The sequence below is a fragment of the Oncorhynchus tshawytscha genome, linkage group LG20 (genome assembly GCF_018296145.1).
Source record: "Oncorhynchus tshawytscha isolate Ot180627B linkage group LG20, Otsh_v2.0, whole genome shotgun sequence".
NCBI classification, from domain to species: Eukaryota; Metazoa; Chordata; class Actinopteri; order Salmoniformes; family Salmonidae; genus Oncorhynchus; species Oncorhynchus tshawytscha.
Genome location: NC_056448.1, coordinates 24,456,328 through 24,476,134, shown reverse-complemented (window position 1 = coordinate 24,476,134; position 19,807 = coordinate 24,456,328). Strand labels below are relative to the sequence as shown.

General features: G+C 44.0%; 1 protein-coding gene across 1 annotated transcript in view; it reads right to left on the bottom strand.

The window, feature by feature from the left end:
- The window catches only part of mmp17a (matrix metallopeptidase 17a), a 104,501-nt gene that overhangs the window by 40,722 nt on the left and 43,972 nt on the right, over positions 1-19,807 (bottom strand). The window contains exons 2-3 of the mRNA XM_024382236.2: positions 14,824-14,956; positions 10,378-10,513 (exon numbers count right to left, since the gene is read on the bottom strand). Of these exons, the coding sequence (XP_024238004.1) occupies positions 10,378-10,513; positions 14,824-14,956 (269 nt within the window). The remainder of the gene's footprint in view (positions 1-10,377; positions 10,514-14,823; positions 14,957-19,807) is intronic.

Here is a 19,807-nt window from a genome sequence, read left to right as displayed (position 1 = left end):
CTCGTGGTCAAAGAACAACACAAATGCGCTCCTTGAGTGACAGGGGGCGGGGCTAGGTCTGTGTGGAACGAGGCATGAAGAGAGAGCAGAGAGAGATGACTAAGTGGCGAAGTAAACTATAAAAATGTACTTTGATTACCAACAGTGACGAGAGCCTACAGGGAGGAGGTGAGGGCTCTGGGAGTGTATTGCCTGGAAAACAAGCTCTCACCCAACGTCAACAAAACAAAGGAGATGATTGTGGACTTCAGGAAACAGCAGAGGATGCACCCCCCTATCTACATCGAAGGACCGCAGTGGAGAATGTGGAAAGCTTCAAGTTCCTCAGCGTACACATCACTGACAAACTGAAATGGACCACACACACAGACAGTGTGGTGAAGAAGGCGCAACAGAGCCTCTTCAACCTCAGGAGGCTAAAGAAATGTGGCTTGTCACTTAAAACCCTCACAAACTTTTACAGATGCACAATTGAGAGCATCCTGTCGGGCTGTATCACCGCCTGGTACGGAAACTGCATCGCCCGCAACCGCAAGGCTCTCCAGAGGGTGGTGCAGTCTGCTCAACGCATTACAGGGGGCAATCTACCAGCCCTCCAGGACACCTACAGCATCCTATGTCACAGGTAGGCCAAAAAGATCATCGAGGCCATCAACCACCCGAGCCATTGCCTGTTCACCCCGTTATCATCCAGAAGGCGAGATCAGTACAGGTGCATCAAAGCTGGGACCGAGAGACTGAAAAACAGCTTCTATCCCAAGGCCATCAGACTGTTAAACAGCCATCACTAGCACATTAGAGGCTGCTGCTTATAGGTATAGACTTGACATCACTGGCTACTTTAAGGAATGGAACACTAGTCACTTTATTAATGTTTACATGTCTTGCATTACTCATCTCATATGTATATACTGTATTCTATACTATTCTACGGTATCTTAGTCACTTAATAATGTTTACATATCTGGCATTACTCATCTCATATGTATATACTGTATTCTATACTATTCTACGGTATCTTAGTCCGTTCCGCTCTGACATCGCCCGTCCATATATATACAGTATATAGTCTTAATTAATTCCTACTTAGATTTGTGCGTATTGGGTATATGATGTGTAATTTGTTATATATTACTTGTTAGCTATTACTGCACTGTCGGAGCTAGACACACAAGCATTTCGCTACACCCACAATAACATCTGCTAATCACGTGTACATGACCAATAAAATGTGATTTGATTTGATTTGCTAAACTGTCTAGGATGAAGAGAAAATTCTAAAAATTATCCTCACACCTCAGTGACCGCTGACACAGGAACTTAACAGTGCCTTTATTCTTCAACTTTGACACACTGGGCTGAGTAACAACTGAGAGGTAAAAAAGCTAATCGCAAGTTACATATCTGTGAATTTATGGGATTTAAAGACACAGTGTCCTTCAGTAGGATAATATTCCATCATTTGTCAGGAGTGAGGTCCCTCTTCCTCTATCTCAGCTGTCAATCACAGCTCTAATGATGGCAGCACAGGGAGTGGGGAGGGATTGATCTGGTGTCCCCTTTTTATAGGTATCTCTTTATGGAGACAGCCTCATCATTGGATCACCCAGCTATGGTATAATGCTAATGTGATGGGGCTTCCTTAGGTTATTTTGGTCTGTCCTTTGGTTCACATACACCCGACTCTCTCCTCTCCTATACTGTATCCCTAACACCTATCTTGGCTGGACACTTGTGAACAACCTATACTGTGTCTAACCTATCACTCTTATCCATGCTTATTCTCAGCTCTATTGTACTCATTTTATTGAAAGTCGGTTCAGATAGGAATCAGAGGGTACAGTAAGGTCATGTTGACAGAGTTACTGATGCTTATCATGAGTGTCTCCTTCTTCCACTGCAGCATGTTAACCCAGCCAGCCAGTTAGCTAGACAGCTAGCCAGCCAGCCAGCCAGCCAGCCAGAAGGATCCTTTGGGAAGTGAATTAGAGCAGTAGACAGACAGACAAGGAGGGAGGGAGGCTGCACTGCTTTCCCCACCTATCTGTTTAGGTGATTAATCTAGCTGCTAACGAGCAGGAGGCAGTCTTCTGGGTGATGAACTGGGCTAACAGTGTGATTAGGAGGCTGTGTCATCTGTCTGACTAATGCTGGGGCTGTTACGGGTACATGTCTCAACAGCTGGGTCCACCAACCCCTGCTCTCACCAGCCAATCAATCTTTATCCTTACGCCATTCAGGTCTGAAATTGGCCTATCAAATGGCCTATTATTATAAAATGGATTAAATCATTTCCCCCCCTCATCAATCTACTCACAATACCCAATAAAGACAAAGCAAAAATGGGTTTTTAGAAAATGTTGCAAATTTGTTAAAAATTAAAAACTTTAATATCAAATTCACACGAGTATTCAGACCCTTTTCTCAGTACTTTGCTGAAGCCGCTTTGGCAGCAATTACAGCCTTAAGTCTTCTTGGGTATGACGCCATTCCTCTCTGCAGATCCTCTCAAGCTCTGTCAGGTTGGATGGGGAGTGTTGCTGCATAGTTATTTTCAGGTCTCTCCAGAGATGTTCGATCAGTTTCAAGTCCGGGCTCTGGCTGGGCCACTCAAGGACATTCAGAGACATGTCCCGAAGCTACTCCTGCTTTGTCTTGGCTGTGTGCTTATGGTCGTTGTTCAGTTGAAAGATGAACCTTCTCCCCAGTCTGAGATCCTCAGCACTCTGGAGCAGGTTTTCATCAAGGATCTCTCTGTACTTTGCTCCATTCATCTTTCCCCTCGATCCTGACTAGTCTCCCAGTCCCTGCCGCTGAAAAACATCCCCACAGCATGATGCTGCCACCACCATTCTTCACCATAGGGATGGTGCCAGGTTTCCTCCATACGTGACGCTTGGCTTTCAGGCCAAAGAGTTCAATCTTGGTTTCATTAGACCCGAGAATCTTGTTAAGGTGCCTTTTGGCAAACTCAAAGTGGGCTGTCATGTGCCTTTCACTGAGGAGTGGCTTCTGTCTGGCCACTCTACCATAAAAGCCTAATAGGTGGAGTGCTGCAGAGATGGTTGTCCTTCTGGAAGGTTCTCCCATCTCCACAGGGGAACCCTGTGGAACCCCATTGGGTTCTTGGTCACCTCCCTGACCAAGGCCCTTTCCCCCATTGCTCAGTTTGGCCGGGTGGCCAGTTGGAAGAAGTTTGGTGGTTCCAAACGTCTTCCATTTAAGAATGATTGGGGCCACTGTGTTCTTGGGGACCTTCAATGCTGCAGACATTTTTTGGTACCCTTCCCCAGATCTGTGCCTCGATGTAATCCTGTCTCGGAGCTCTACGGACAATTCCTTCAACCTCATGGCTTGGTTTTTTTCTCTAATTGAATTAACCACAGGTGGACTCCAATCAAGTTGTAGAAACATCTCAAGGATGATCAATGGAAACAGGATGCACCTGAGCTCAATTTCAAGTCTTATAGCAAAGGGTCTGAATAAGATATTTCTGTTTTCGCTTTGTCATTATGGGTTATTATGTATAGATTGCTGAGGATTTTTATTTATTTAATGCATTTTAGAATAAGGCTGTTTCAGGAAGTGATGTCACTGAGTAGTGCCACTATATATAAAACCTTTCACCAACTCCTGGGATTTGGATGCCTGATGAAGACCTAAGGGTCGAAACATTGTTATGAATAAATTTCACCTGGGAGTATGAGCAGCAGTGTGCAGCGTTTTCCTTTCTGTTTTCCATGAGTTTTCTTACAACTCCAGCACCTGCGTAAAGTACCTGGATGTGCGTATGTTCTTCAGCTTTGGACATTTTTTCGTAGCCTAGAAAATAGGGTCCAGGAAAATGTGGCCTTTTATAAATGCATTTCATGCAATTCTATGTAATTTTACATGACTGGAGACTTTGGCAGAATCTTTTTTAATACCGCACAAATGATCAAAATGACAGGCTTGGACACAAACTGAGAATCTGAAATCAATAAAAACTACATCGTCTTGAATCCATCAATAGCCTAGGCCTAGGTGTGTGGAGACAAATATTGTAGGCTGCAGTCTGACGAGGAAATAAGAGTCCTAAGAATGCTTTCCAGTTTCACTGACTCACCCAATGATGCGCAGCTCACTCACTGGTTATTGCCTATGCGTTTGTGTCAAAAGCCTAAAACAATATTTGGAAGTAGATCAAATATTTTGGTAGCCTACAGCAGACAGATTAAAGTCTTCTCTTTTCAGCAGGAGCCATTTGTTTTCCAACCTGTGCAATTGGATTTTAAATATTGCCAAAGGCCTGTTTTGTCTGCAGGCTGTTTGTTCACTGACAGATTTGCTGCATGTTCCCGACTGTAGGCTATGCCTTGTTATTGGGCTACACACAATCCACAGCTAGGCTATTAAAGAAAAAAGCTATTGATCCTCTGTGGCTAAATTATGGAACTTCTCATAATGTAATAGGATATTCTGAATGATTTAATTTCTTTCTGAACAGACAGCAGTAATTCTATAATGTTGGCAAATTTAGGTACTCCAGTGTCTATTATTCTATAAGTAATAAATGATGAAGTGCAACGCTGGAGAGATGCGAGTTGCAGGCTCATGTCTATCACAGCAGAGAGATCATAGAAAGAAAGTCTCATTCTAGTTCTTTGAGAGATACAGGCGAGCTTCTCACACAGCCACGGCTACGGCCATGGCTACGGCAACGGCTACGGCCACGGGGGGGTGCGTAGAATTATAAAATAGTAAAATTAAAGAAAAACCCTTGAATTAGTAGGTGTGTCCAAACTTTTGACTTGTACTGTATATGCCTTGTAATGCTTGTTAATTCCTTGTAATTTAAGCTCTATACCTTGTATGTGAATCCATTCATTGTACAATATTAAATTAATATCTAGCCTATGATATAGACAATTCTCAGACCAATTCTTGCTAGTGAACATCAACTCATTGCCTAAATGCTTGCTTGTTTATTTGAATTATCTTTATAGAGTCAGAGAAACATTTAGTAGGCTAATTGCTTAGTCTAATTACGAGTTGCATGTGATGTGTATATAATATATATCATACACATATCAAATATTTCTGCCCACTACACTCCCAGCCAAGCCTCTGCCCCATGACCCTCTGCTCTACTCCAGACTCTTATTTCCAGCGCTCTCAAACAAACCATTAAGGAACCTTGTTAAAGTATTTGACTCCTGACCTTACTCTCACTGGAGCTAGTAGACACCGAGGCCAGTCAGTGACTGAGAGAGGAGAGAAGAACTGCCTGTGAGAGAACTTTACCTGTTTAAACAACTCCTTTTGACTATAGATGACTGAAGGGTATATGGATTCAATATCTTTTCTGGGATGCTTTCATTTGCACCATGCAGCGAGGTCAGACTGGATATAAGTCAATAGATAATCAATGGGTGCTACATTAAAATGCAACCCCCCCAGGTAAAGAAGCATAGAAAATATATACTTCCTCTCTGAGCTCTACAGCCCAAACCAACAAACGTGGGAAGGAAAACTCCAGCTCTCCATCCAGTGAGCACAGGACTCTTGTACAGTGCAGATCAGTACTAGTGTGTATAAAAACACATTCTCCCTGGTCTCGACAGACAGACAGTAGAGGTGAGAGGAGAGCAGGAGCAAGCAGACAGGAGTAAGGCATATGATTGGCACTAAAACGCAGGCGAGAGAGCAAGAGAGAGAGTGTGTGTGTGTGAGTGAGTATGTGTGCGCATGAGAGAGGATAAAGGCATGTAGCTGTCAGCAACATTACCATCCATCTCTCTCAGCTCTCTAATGCACACGTGCGCATGCATACACAAGCACACACACACACACACACACACACACACACACACACACACACACACACACACACACACACACACACACACACACACACACACACACACACACACACACACACACACACACACACACACACACACACACACACACACACTGACACAAACCAGCTTACAGCAGCTCAGTATCCAATCTACCTCCTGCTCTTGCTGGTTAAGCTTCAGAGCATGCTTATATCAACATAAAGGCAGACCTACTCCCCTTCTCTTTACTAACCCTATGTCTGGGTTGAGGTACATATTGGACAGATGTTACGAGCTGCTGTCAACCCATTGTTAACCCATTGATGACCCCTTTCATGACCCTATGACTCAACTCATTGGCTAATTAACTGTCCAATTGTCCATTACAACGCAATCTAGTTATGGTATCATCCTCCCCTCCCCATGAACCTGGCCTGCACACACATCCAACAGCACAGAGGTCCACATGCAGGTGTTCGTGCAATGTTTCACCCATTTTGAAAGTAACCCCACACATCCAACCCTCCCTGCTATCCAATACACATTTCTCAAAATCATGTGCATCATCAGCCATGGACTAGACTGTATTACAGATGTAGGATCTTGAGCCAGTTTGCTACAGCAGGAAAATAACCCTGCAGCAACAGGAAATGTGAATTATTATGTAGATTATAATTAATAGATTCTTTTTGGAAATCAAGTCTGACATTTTAAAGTGTAAATTACAGACTTTAGAAGCCTTTTTAAACCTTGAATAAACTACAAGTTTGCAAATTCTCAGTAACAAACAAGTGAACAAACTAAGATCCGACATCTGTATGCAAAGCAGGTATGTACATGTTCTATACCATCCTAGTACCGTACTCTCTACCATACCATGTCCACCCTACATCTCCAACCCCAGTCAGCTTCACATTGATAGAACAGACTGATATTGTCTCGTGTGTTTCGTCTATCGTAGAGGTACTGTAACAACAATGCTAGTACGAACTCGAACCCAGGCACAGAGATACACAGCAAGCAGAGCTAAGGGTAAATCCAGAACTTTTATTTAGAGTCTTAACAGAAACAAGGCAACCACACAGTAATAAAGCATGAGACCTAAGCAAAGATACAGGCCAACCAGGTGAACAGAGAAGGTAATTAAACACAGGTGAATCCAAAAAGTAATGATCAGGGTAACCTGGAAAATAGAAAACAGGTTAATGATGCCCCACCAACGGTAACCTAAGGAAACAATAATCAAATGACACAGAAACTGTGACAGGACCCCTCCCACAAGGAACGGCTGCTGACGATCCACCAGGGGTAGCTGAACGTCGAATGAGTCCGGGGTCCCGAATGAGTCCGGGGTCCAGAATGTCCCAAGCCGGAACCCAGGATCGCTCCTCAGGACTGGAACCTTCCCAGTCCACGAGATACTGAGTCCCACGCCGGAACTGGCGACTGGAGAGGATGCGTCGCACAGTGTAGGCTTGCTGTCCCGCTATCATGTGTGGTGGAGGTGGAGGCCGAGTGGCCAGAACCAGAAGACTGAACACCACAGGCTTGAGTCTGGAGATGTGGAAGATGGGATGAACCCTCATGGACCGCGGAAGATGAAGACGATAGGCCACTGGATTAATACGCCGTAGAACCTTGAATGGCCCGACGTACCTGGGTGCTTCCTTGATTCCACGTGCAGAGGCAGATCCCTAGTAGAAGCAGGAGAGGACTCGAACGGCAATGACGGTTGGCCTGACGTTGAACCCGAGTTGAAGACCTCAGGAACACTGACCGAGCCTTCTTCCAGGTCCCGCAGCAACGAGAGATGTTGAGAGGATGGAATCTCCACTTCAATCTCCTGATGGGGAAACAGAGGAGGCTGGTATCCATACAAAACCTGGAATGGTGACAGGCCGTTGGAGGAACACTGGAGAGTGCTGTGTGCGTACTCCACCCAGAGAAGAGAAGGATATGCATGAACTAGAATGGGGTGCAGAAGAAAATGTACGTTTCAGGCCCTGCAACGCCTTCTCAGCAGCAGGGGTCCAGCTTACATGCCCAGCCGAGCCCTTTGTGAGCGCTGTCAATGGCACAGACACCGAACTAAATTCTCTCACAAATCTCCACCTAATTAGCAAAACCCAAAAAACGCTGGACTTGCTTGACTGTGCTGGGTTGCGGCCAGTTGACCACTGCTTCTACCTTCTGGGAGTCCGTCCGTACACAGCCCTGAAACACGATGTACCCCAGGAAGGACATCTGAGGAACGTGAAACTCACACTTTTCGGCCTTCACGAACAAGTGATGAGAGCCCTGAGACACAAGTGGTGAGAGTCCTTGAAGAACATGGCAAACATGTTGGATGTGTTCAACCATGGAGCTGGAGAAGATGAGGATGTCATCCAGGTACTCAAACACGAACTGGTGAAGGAAGTAGCGCAGCACATCAATAAACAGGGCCTGAAAATGTCTGGAGCATTTGTAAGTCCAAATGGCATGACACCCTGACAACATCTCCCTGTCTGATGCGCACCAGACTGTACGCGCTCTGTAAATCCAATTTAGAGAAAAACAGCTCCCCGGAGTCTCTCATAGGCTGACAACATAAGAGGAAGAGGGCAACGGTTCTTGATGATAATGTTATTTAAACAGTCTCTGGACCTGAGAGAGAATACAGCCCTCCTCTCGGAGGAGTGGTGACGAGCCGTAGGTTGATGGCACAATCGTAGGACCTGTGAGGAAGGATTTCACTGGCCCTTTGTTTACTGAAGACTTGACACAGATCTCAGTAATCCCGTGGTACGTGGGAAAGATCAGGCTTGTCATTTCAGTCAGGGAAACATGAGAATCGGAAGCCTCCAGACGAGCAGGGACGGAAAGATGTGGAGAGAGTTGCTGACAGGTGGACTGGCATGAAGGATTCCATCCCATAACTCTTCCCGAGGGCCAGTCAATTTGAGGATTATGGATAGAAAGCCACGGATGTCCAAGAACCAGGGGATGCTCAGGAGAGTCACCAAATTTAACTGGATAAACTCCACATGATAATCCAGAACTCGTAGCTGAATAGGCATGGTGAGCTGCTTCACCTTCCCAGACCCTAGGGGTTGACCATCCAGCGCAGTGGCCGACAACGGAATGTCCAGCTTAGTGAGAGGCAGCCCCTGTTGGCGAGCTAATATGCGATCCAGAAAACATCCGGTAGCCCCAGAGTCTATGAATGCAGGAATGTCCAACTGCCCATTGTCCCACCGCAGGTTGGCTGGAAGCAAGGTGCATACCGTGTCGGCAGCTGGAGACTGTATCTGACTCGCCAGTATTCTCCCGTCTACTGATGAGTCATCCTGTTTCCAGTCAGCTCAGGACAGGAGACACGGAAATCTCCAGACTGTCCACAGTAAAGACAACGTTGCTTGTTAATCCTGCGCCTTCTCTCCAGAGCGGAAAGTCTGGTGCATCCCAATTGCATCAGCTCCTCTGAAGGATATGAAGGAAACCGATAGCCGAATTGAGAACTCTGACTCCCTCAGCGGCACCTGATACACTGGAAACAACTCGGAGCCCCTCCGGCCTCTCACGACGACGTTTCCGAAGCCGGTTGTCAATCCCGATGGCCAGAACGATAAGCTCATCCAGAGTGTCAAGGTTGTCCCGGGAAGCCAGTTCATCCTTGAGAACCTCGCTGAGTCCGTTCAGAAAGGCTGAGTGAAGTGCCTCTGTATTCCAACCACTCTCAATGGTGAGCGTCTGAAAGTCAATGGTGTAATCAGCTACGCTCCGGCTGCCCTGGCAAAGCACAATGAGTCTTTGAGCAGTGTTCCTGCCACTCTTGATCTCCTGGGTGAAGCTTTGCCAATTAAAACAAATGTCTGATTGCTGCTCCCATATGGCTGTGGCCCAGGCCAGACCCCGTCCTGAGAGCAAGGAGATAACATATGCCACTCTGGAACGCTCGGTCGGAAACGTTGATGCCTGCAGCTCGAAGGCCAGCGAGCATTGGAGCAGGAACCCACGAAACCTCCCAGGATGCCCCTCATAGCTCTCCGGTGCCGGGAGATGAGTCTCCCGAAGGTAGGAAGATGCTGAGCTGGTAGGGAGTGGAGGATTAGAAACAGCCACAGTGCAGCAGCAGTTGCTCCCGCCTGTCCTGTCTGCAGAGCAGACACAAGAGTTCTTAAATCCTCCTACAATGTCTGCAGCCGCGCCTCACAGTTCCATGGTGTGTGAGAGCCGACCATAAATAGAGTTCGGAATGTTCCTCGGACGACTGAGGAATCTCTGATGGGTCCATTGTAGGCTTAGGTCTACTGTAACAATAATGCTAGTACGAACTCGAACCCAGGCGCAGAGAAACACAGCAAGCAGAGGTAAGGGTAATCCAGACCTTTTACTTAGAGTCTTAACAGAAACAAGGCAACCAGGTGAACAGAGAAGGTAATTAAACACAGGTGAATCTAAAAAGTAATAATCAGGGTATCCTGGAAACTAGAAAACAGGGTAAGGGTGCCCTCCAGCGGTAACCTAAGGAAGCAACAATCAAATAACACAAAAACTGTGACAGGGACTATACCTCCAGGAGAGGTGTCTCTTGCTCCACTTGTTCTGGGCGACCAGAGCTCGTCTCCTGCGGCCCACCATCACCTCCGTCTCAGACAGGTCTGGGAGAGAACACCTCGGGGTCTTCATCAGGCCCAGGGTAGCTTGGTCTGATCGGGGGAACCGAAACAGATGTACACATTACATTTCTTATATTGTTTTAGCAGAACGAAAACAACAAAGGCAAAGACAATGTGTTCAACACACACACACACACACACACTAGGGTTGGCAGAAATATCAGCCCACAGACAGAAGTACGAGATTCTAGAGCAGTGGTCACCAACCTGTCGATCGTGATCGACTGGTCGATCTCCAAGGAATTCCTAGTCGATCGCCAAACATTTGAATTTGAAACAACTGAATCAGGTTTTTGGCGGTAGGTGCACCCGATTCAGTTGCCCTGTGAACAGGTGAACAGTTTCCATTTTGAACCATTTCATGTGTCTGAAGGTACAAACTCTGCCTTCCCGGCGGGCCCAGAGAGTAAATCAGGTGCACTATAGGCTTACCGCTGGCCAATCGGATGGCTCAGATGACTGTGTCTGCAGTAACGTAGCAGGCATAAAAGAAAGCTACAGCAAAGTTAATACTGTGAGATTTCAAAACGTTAAGAACCCTTGACTAGAGAGAGACTGTCAACGAATACAGCAAAGAGATGTGAGTTCATGTTTAAGTTCTTACTCAGCACTGTCAACACTTTGTATTCAACACTTTTATGAGCCATAAAATGTGCGTTCTTCCTATTTCCACTCAGTGCTACAACAAACACTGCAGCAGTAATGAATGAGTAGGAACGTGTGTCTACAGGCATGCGTTGGTGTTATTATTAGTGGCTTGGGTCTTTTTTAATATCGAGGAATATTTCAATATTTCATTCATCTCTGTTAATAGAGTAACAACATGAATTTGTCCATGAGGCAGAAATAATCAAATCAAATCAAATTTCATTAGTCACATGCACCAAATACAACAAATACAAATGACAGTGAAATGCTTACTTATGAGCCCCTAACCAACAGTGCAGTTTCAAAAAATATAGATAAGAATAAGAGAAAAGTAACACGTAATTAAATAGCAGCAGTAAAAAATAACAATATATACAGGGGGGTGCTGGTACAGAGTTAATGTGCGGGGGATCACCGGTTAGTTGAGGTAGTATGTACATGTAGGTAGAGTTAATTAAAGTGACTATGCAAAGATGACAACAGAGAGTGGTGTGGAGAGGGGGGGGGCAATGCAAATGGGTAACCATTTGACTAGATGTTCATGAGTCTTATGGCTTGGGGGTAGAAGCTGTTTAGAAGCCTCTTGGACCTAGACTTGGCTCTCCGGAACTGCTTGCCGTGTGGTAGCAGAGAGAACAGACAATTTTTAGGACCTTCCTCTGACACCCCCTGTTATAGAGATCCTGGATGGCAGGAAGCTTGGCCCCAGTGATGTACTGGGCCGTTCGCACTACCCTCTGTAGTGCCTTGCTGTCGGAGGCCATACCAGGCAGTGACGCAACCACTCAGGATGCTCTCGATGTGGCAGCTGTAGAACCTTTTGAAGATCTGAGGAACCCATGCCAAATTTTTTCAGTCTCCTGAGTGGGAATAGGTTTTGTCGTGTCCGTTTCACGACTGTCATGGTGTGCTTGGACCATGTTAGTTTGTTGGTGATGTGGACACCAAGGAACTTGAAGCTCTCAACCTGCTCCACTGCAGCCCTGTCGATGAGAATAGGGGTGCGCTCGGTCCTCTTTTTCCTGTAGTCCACAATCATCTCCTTTGTCTTGATCACATTGAGGGAGAGGTTGTTGTCCTGGCACCACACGGCCAGGTCTCTGACCTTCTCCCTATAGGCTGTCTTGTTGTTGTCGGTGATCAGGCCTACCACTGTTGTGTCATCTGCAAATTTAATGCGGTGCGACTTGAGTTTCGTCATCATCTGGAAGACAGTGTTCCTTTTTGATCATTGTCAGTGGAGGAAAAGGAGAGCAGAGGGATGTTGAGAGGCGGACCCTCAGTCTGCTGCTCTCTCCTTCCTCTGAGACTGACCATCAGATGCAGGCACCATCAGCCCAGTAAAATAAAAATGAAAAGCAAATTATTTAAATGTATGCTCACTCAGCTGTGCTTCACAAGTAATGCTACAAAGGATCTATTATCGGTGTGATCATATAGCCTACCTCAAATGTTTAAATATTATTTTCAAAAATCTCCCGAACTACAGTGCATTGGGAAATTCAAGTAAAGCCAACATGCGGTGATAATGTATTGGGCCTATAGCTTACTGCACAAACCTCATTGTTACAGTACTATTTTTAATTGGTTAATGTTGCATAGCCTTACACTTAAAAAAATAAAAATATTTCTTTATTTTTACCCCCTTTTCTCCAGAATTTCGTGGTATCCAATTGTTAGTAGTTACTATCTTGTCTCATCGCTACAACTCCCGTACGGGCTCGGGAGAGACGAAGGTCAAAAGCCATGCGTCCTCCGAAACACAACCCAACCAAGCCGCACTGCTTCTTAACACAGCGCGCATCCAACCCGGAAGCCAGCCGCACCAATTTGTCGGAGGAAACACTGTGCACCTGGCGACCTGGTTAGCGTGCACTGCGCCTGGCCCGCCACAGGAGTCGCTAGTGCGCGATGAGACAAGGATATCCCTACCGGCCAAACCCTCCCTAACCCGGACGACGCTAAGCCAATTGTGCGTTGACCCACGGACCTCCCGGTCGCAGACGACAGAGCCTGGGCGCGAACCCAGAGTATCTGGTGGCACAGCTAGCACTGCGATGCAGTGCCCTAGACCACTGTCCCACCCGGGAGGCTGGCTTACGCTTTTTAAGCCATGTAAAAAAAAATCTGAGTGGCAGGTCTCGGCTTGCATTTTGACTCAAAGTGATTTTGACTCAGAAAAGGTTGTTGCCCACTGTCCTAGAGCTTTCCCTGTTAGCACTATTAACGTTTCCCTTTACTGTGACAATTGTGATTGAATCTATACAATATTAGCCACTTTCAATGCAACATACCAAAACAAAATGAACTATGCAAGAGATTTTATTGTCGGCAGAACGCATCGGAGACACGCACTACTCAGCCCATACTCTACACAGACTGGTGTGGCATAAACAATCATAGCTGCAGTAGGGTTTTATGCAAATAGACCATTGCCATATATGGATCTGTGCCATTTACTTTGAACTGGACTGTGTTTACAGCATGAGCGGTCGTGAATAGATGCCCTTGTTTTGAGATCAAAGCGAGAGCTGCATGTAGCCACTTGTGCACATTTTGTTTATATCCTTTACTAGTTAGTGAGTATCCCAGTTATAGATGATTTGTAGTCAGCAATTAGGTAGTGATTGCTTCCTACAAGAGCACAAAACCTATACATTTGTAGACACCTTTGAAAAACAAGTCAGATAAAGAGCTTTTTGTGTCTTCAAGGGGCAATGTTGTATTTTGAATCAGGCTTGAATAAGCTAAGTAGCAATAGGCAGAGGGTAGCATCATTTGTCTGATTCTCTGTAATAATGGTATGGGAATAATAATGCATTTTATTTTGTAAAGTAGTTTCTTGCATCAAACAACGCAACAACATGTTCAGTCACCTACTTGTCTGAAGGACAAGTGGATAAACAGGTTAATGTCAAGCCCTGCATGTTTTTTTCCCAAAGGATTCATGGAATGTAGCCCTACATTGAACACCACACATTGGCTGCTACTGTAGGCTGAATGATGAATGAACAGCAATTTACATAATAAAAAATGATGGGATGCATTTTCTCCATTGTTTTTGATGGTAGGCCACACTGGTAGGCCTACATTATGATCAAATAGCCACAATAGCCTCCATGGCCACTGTTAAAACTGTAACTGAAAGCGAGTACAGCCTCAGTGTTCACAGTAAAGTGCGCAGGAAGTTGAACAGAAATTTCACAATGTTCAAGTTTGGGCTCAGCAAACCTGCAATTTGCTCAGTGGCACATTTTATTTGAGAGAACATTGGTTTGGTGATATCCGTCATACCGTTTCTGTACCATTCTGGGTTATACGGTACTTCTGAATGTGCACACAAGGGGCACTATTAAAAAAAATGAATCTATTTAGGCAACAGTGATCTTGATCCCGAAGGGGATTGAATGTCACTGCTGTAACCAAGAAGGTTGATCTTGATACCTAGCCACTTATCTAGCAAGTTAGGAAACCAAATGCAGAGCTGGAGCTCTGAGCAGGATATAACTTATTTGACACATCTTAGATTTCTTATAGTTATACTTAACTTATAAGCAGTTGCATAGCACGCAGCCCCCCAAAAATACCCCGGTATATGGTATATCGCCCAAGCCTAGCACACACACACACACACACACACACACACACACACACACACACACACACACACACACACACACACACACACACACCTAGCACCCCAGTCTCCTCCAGTCCTCCAAACTTCTGCATGGCTTTGATGGCTTTGGTCAGGGCCTCCTTGGTCTGGAGCTGTCCAGTCACTGGGTCAGGGGGCGGGAGGTACCCATACTTACTCAGCCAATCCTGGAAGAGACAACAGGAAGTGTTAAAAGCCATTCCAATCATTCCTGTGAATGTGTGAATGTTTGAATGAATGCAGTTGATGTTTGTTAGAATGTGTTTATGTGTGTTGCAGGGTTTCTGTTGTGGTGCCGTCCACCCACGGTGCTCAGAATGACAGAAATCACATTTCAATTATGGTAATTCATCTTAACAGGACATTCCACTCCTGTAATGAAGCGGACAATAAAACATAATTTTCAAACATTTGCCATGATGCAATTTGCGGGAAAACTGATGAGAGCAGTTTCACATTTGACCGAAATGAAAATCTCTGTTAGAAACTTAGAAAGAGGGGGAACAAAAGATGCTAAAACTAGGATCGTTTGCTAATTTGACTAGGATTATGCCTTTGGCTTCTGGACAACGAAGGAAAGTTGATATGAAAACCAAAAGCACAGGAGAGAAATGGCATACTAGGAAGTCTTTCATAGGTGGCACTTCGAATAGGCTAGGGAAGTCAATTTAAATAAATTTGCCAAAATAATATAATTACTCCGGCCTGTACAGGAAAAAAAATACTTCAAAATACTTCACCAGAAAGCATTACTTAGCCACAGAGGAATCGAAGATCAATTTTCTTTTAGAGCTATCGATTGTTTCAAATCACCAGCTTGTAGGCCTACTGTATGCCTATTTGGGAAGCCTGCAATTTGGACAGAACTCGTGGCAATAGGCCTAGCTGATTATTAAGTTGCGTCTGTTAGTTAAAAGCATTTCAAATAAGTGTGAAGATAGCGTCTTGAGTATAATTCAAAATTGAGTCAAACGAAGGGGAGGGGTGTGTGGCAAAGACATAGGCAAGTCTCTCTCCAGAATGGCTCAGCTGTCTACCGCTAATTCTTGCACATTCACTGTTTCGTTGTGTGAATGGTTTGCCCTTTGATGGTTTATTTTTGATCAACTCCCCATGACATATATCACAAGTGGTAAATATATGTAATGGGGAATTGAAATAAAGAGTAGCTCAAGTCAAGATATATAGAAAGGCTGAGTAGAGAGATTAATGCAATTTAAAGAACGTGAATCTATCATATTTTCTACTGTTTTTATTTGTCTGCTTTATGTATTTTGACTTAGATGACAATGGAAGTTATAGGTCTACAGGCTGAGTTCCATGCACTCCTTTCTTTAATAGCCAATGGATCACAGTGTATCAATGTGTCCATACGGCGGAACCTGGTGCTCTCGCATTAGTTGAATTTGAACTTTACCATTTTTACCATTTTAATTCAGATTTGTATGATTAATCACGTGACAATGATTTTGAGAAACTAAAACATTATTATTGAAATCAAAATGTTCCATGAAAATGTGCATATGAAAATCATAACTGGCATGTAGATTGGTAGTAATGTTAGGATAAATTGTAAGCTTCCCCAAACTCCCCCAAATTCACTCACTGCCTATGAAGTCTTTATAAAATAATTGCCTCCATGTTTCTATGGTCAGATTTGCCTATGAGCTACTTTGAAGCAAGGTAAGATATGTCTCATAATATGAAGTAAAACATTCAGGTTTCAAACAATTAAGTAGGGCTATATTTTCAAAATGCAGACTGCCTTCAGCTCACATTGTAAAGTGGTGGTGACGCATTGATAGCCTGTTGCCTGCACTTGAATGGTGAATGGGAGGCGTCCTTCAATTACCAGTTGAGAAATCAAAATAGTAGGCGTAGCTCTTTTTAATCATGCACCAAAACAGGTTTTAACATGTGATTGTATTTAGAATTTGGATGGGCTTATACAAGCACATGTTTTACTCCAGCATCAACCAGCTGAGGAGTTGCAGGAGAAATCCCACTCAACATAGGTTCTGTATGCTGTGCACATGTGATAGTTTTGTTGGATAAATAAGATAGGCTACATGATGACTAACAAAAATACACATAGGCCAATTTAATTCCACTAATTAACCTATAGACCGATAAGCATGACGATCAAATGTATTTCAATAAATGAATAAAAAGCATTATTTTGCAATGGGATTTCTTTCCTCCCGGGCATTTTGGCCGGTAACAGTTTTATTGATAGTCTTTTATTTATTGCCAGCTAACCCTGGTGTGTACGTGTATGTGTGGAAAAGGTGGCTATGAACAGATAACCAAAGTATAAAAGTATAAACGTATCTGCGGCCCACAATGAGTGTGTGTGTTTGTGCGTCCCTGTGTTTGAGCTTGCATATGTGTGTGTGTGTGTTTCCAGTAAATGCACACTACTCGCACCTAACACTGATGACTAGAGAGATAAATCTCCAGAGAGTTAATCATGTCTGGCTCTAATGAGAGTTCTGACCTCCTCTCTTAAACAGTCATATCCACTCAAGCATTTTCTCCTTCATCTCTGAGCATGCAGTCAGAGCTGGTTTGGGTTTAAATGGGCTTTTGATCAGCGTTGAGTGATAAATTACTTGGATCGATAGCCAGGAACCCCCCCATTCTATTGACAACACTCCACATATCCCATTAGTCAAATTGCTTTGTGCTGACACCACAATTCTACCGATGATATGTGCCTCCCCGTCCATGGAATTATTAGAGTTCAGTGCTCCAAACTGCAAAAACTTTCTGGCTAAGTTTTAGGGTCTCTAACTTGCACTAGAAACACATCAAGTTACATTTTTTTAATCAAAATGTACAACTCCTCCTACCTCGTAAAATAACAAAATTAATCAGATTCAAACCAACTACCCCGAATGAACGAAATTATAAAGTGAGTCACCTGGACTACACTAATCAGTGTGTGTGTGTCTGTGAGTGTGTGTGTGTGTCTGTGTGTGCACGTGCGTAAGTGTATGTTTGACATCTCAAATCCTGGAGTGTGAAAGAGAAAAGTGACACTTCTGAAAGCATTGATTCTGCGAAGGAGGCAGCTGTAAGCAGTGTGTTTGCACCTTAACAGTTCTGTCAAACCAAAACAAAGCACTCTGACTTCCTGCTTGCTTAACTCAGCAGCTAGCTGAAAACTCATCACTCTTACCACATGTGGACATTCACACACAGCCACTGGCCCAGAGACTCTGTTTACTGTCTGATTTATGGAAGCCAATCTAACACATTTGATAGCTGCAAAAGCTACTAGAGAAAGAACTGAAATGGGAAATTTGACATCTATAGCAGCTGATTTAGAAAAATGAAGACATCAGCATTTCAGTCGTCTGCCAACTGCCACCACACACCCCAGTTTTTTAATGGATTGGATTCAGTAGAATAACGCATTCAGTGAACTATGAGTGCCTATTATATAAGTCTAAGCCTTTTCATACTGTACACTGGCTTGGGCATTCATCATTCTGCCTCTAAGAGACTCCTAATAGCCAGACAGAGAGATGGTGAGAGAGAGATGGAGAGAGGACAGTGCTCAGTACTGAGAGAACAGACCCTAAAGGAGGACAACACAACACGTCATCAGAGAGAAAACAGAGTGACGGATTAAGAAAAGAGGTAATAAGAGAAAGGGAAAGACAGAGTGAGGGGGCGAGAGAAAAAGGAAAGTGAAAGCATAGTGAGAGAGACAGATGCAACCATGTGTATTTATTAAGGATCCCCAAGGCAGCAGCTACTCTTGCTGAGGTCCAGCAACATTAAGGCAGTTACAGTTGAAGTCGGAAGTTTACATGCACCTTAGCCAAATACATTTAAACTCAGTTTTTCACAAATCCTGACATTTAACCTGTCACGACTTCCGCTGAAGTCGGTCCCTCTCCTTGTTCGGGCGGCGTTCGATAACGATGGTCATTATGGCAAAACAGTTCTATTTTTGTTTCATCAGACCAGATGACATTTCTCCAAAAAGTACGATCTTTGTCCCCATGTGCAGTTGCAAACCGTAGTCTGGCTTTTTTGTGGCAGGTTTGGAGCAGTGGCTTCTTCCTTGCTGAGCGGCATTTCAAGTTATGTCGATATAGGACTCGTTTTACTATGGATATAGATAATTTTGTACCTGTTTCCTTCAGCATCTTCACAAGGTCCTTTGCTGTTGTTCTGGGATTGATTTGACCTTTCGCATCTCTAGGAGACAGAATGCTTCTTCCTGAACAGGTTTGACGGCTGCGTGGTCCCATGGTGTTTATACTTGCGTACTATTGTTTGTACAGATGAACGTGGTACCTTCAGTCATTTGGAAATTGCTCCCAAGGATGAACCAGACTTGTGGAGGTCTACAATTGTTTTTATGAGTTCTGAGATTTCTTTTGATTTTCCTATGATGTCAAGCAAAGAGGTACTGAGATTGAAGGTAGGCCTTGAAATACATCCACAGGTACACCTTCTATTGACTCAAATTATGTCAATTAGCCTATCAGAAGCTTCTAAAGCCATGACATAATTTTCTGGAATTTTCCAAGCTGTTTAAAGGCACAGTCAGCTTAGTGTATGTCTGACTCACTGGAATTGTAATACAGTGAATTATAAGTGAAATAATCTGTCTGTAAATAATTGTTGGAAAAATGACTTGTGTCATGCACAAAGTAGATTTCCTAACCGACTTGCCAGAACTATAGTTTGTTAACAAGAAATTTGTGGAGTGGTTGAAAACGAGTTTTAATGACTCCAATGTAAGTGTATGTAAACTTCTGACTTCAACTGTATATACAATTTAAAATATCACATTTCATAAAACTTTCACAACACTAAGTGTGTTCCCTCAGGTCACTGCTCTACAATCACATATCTACAATACAATATCCATGTGTATGTGTGTGTAGACTGTGTGTCTTATCAGGTGTACATGTGTCTGTACTTGTGTGTCTCTTCACAGTCACCGCTGTCCATCAGGTGTATTTGTATCTGTTTTTTAAAATCTGATTCTACTGCTT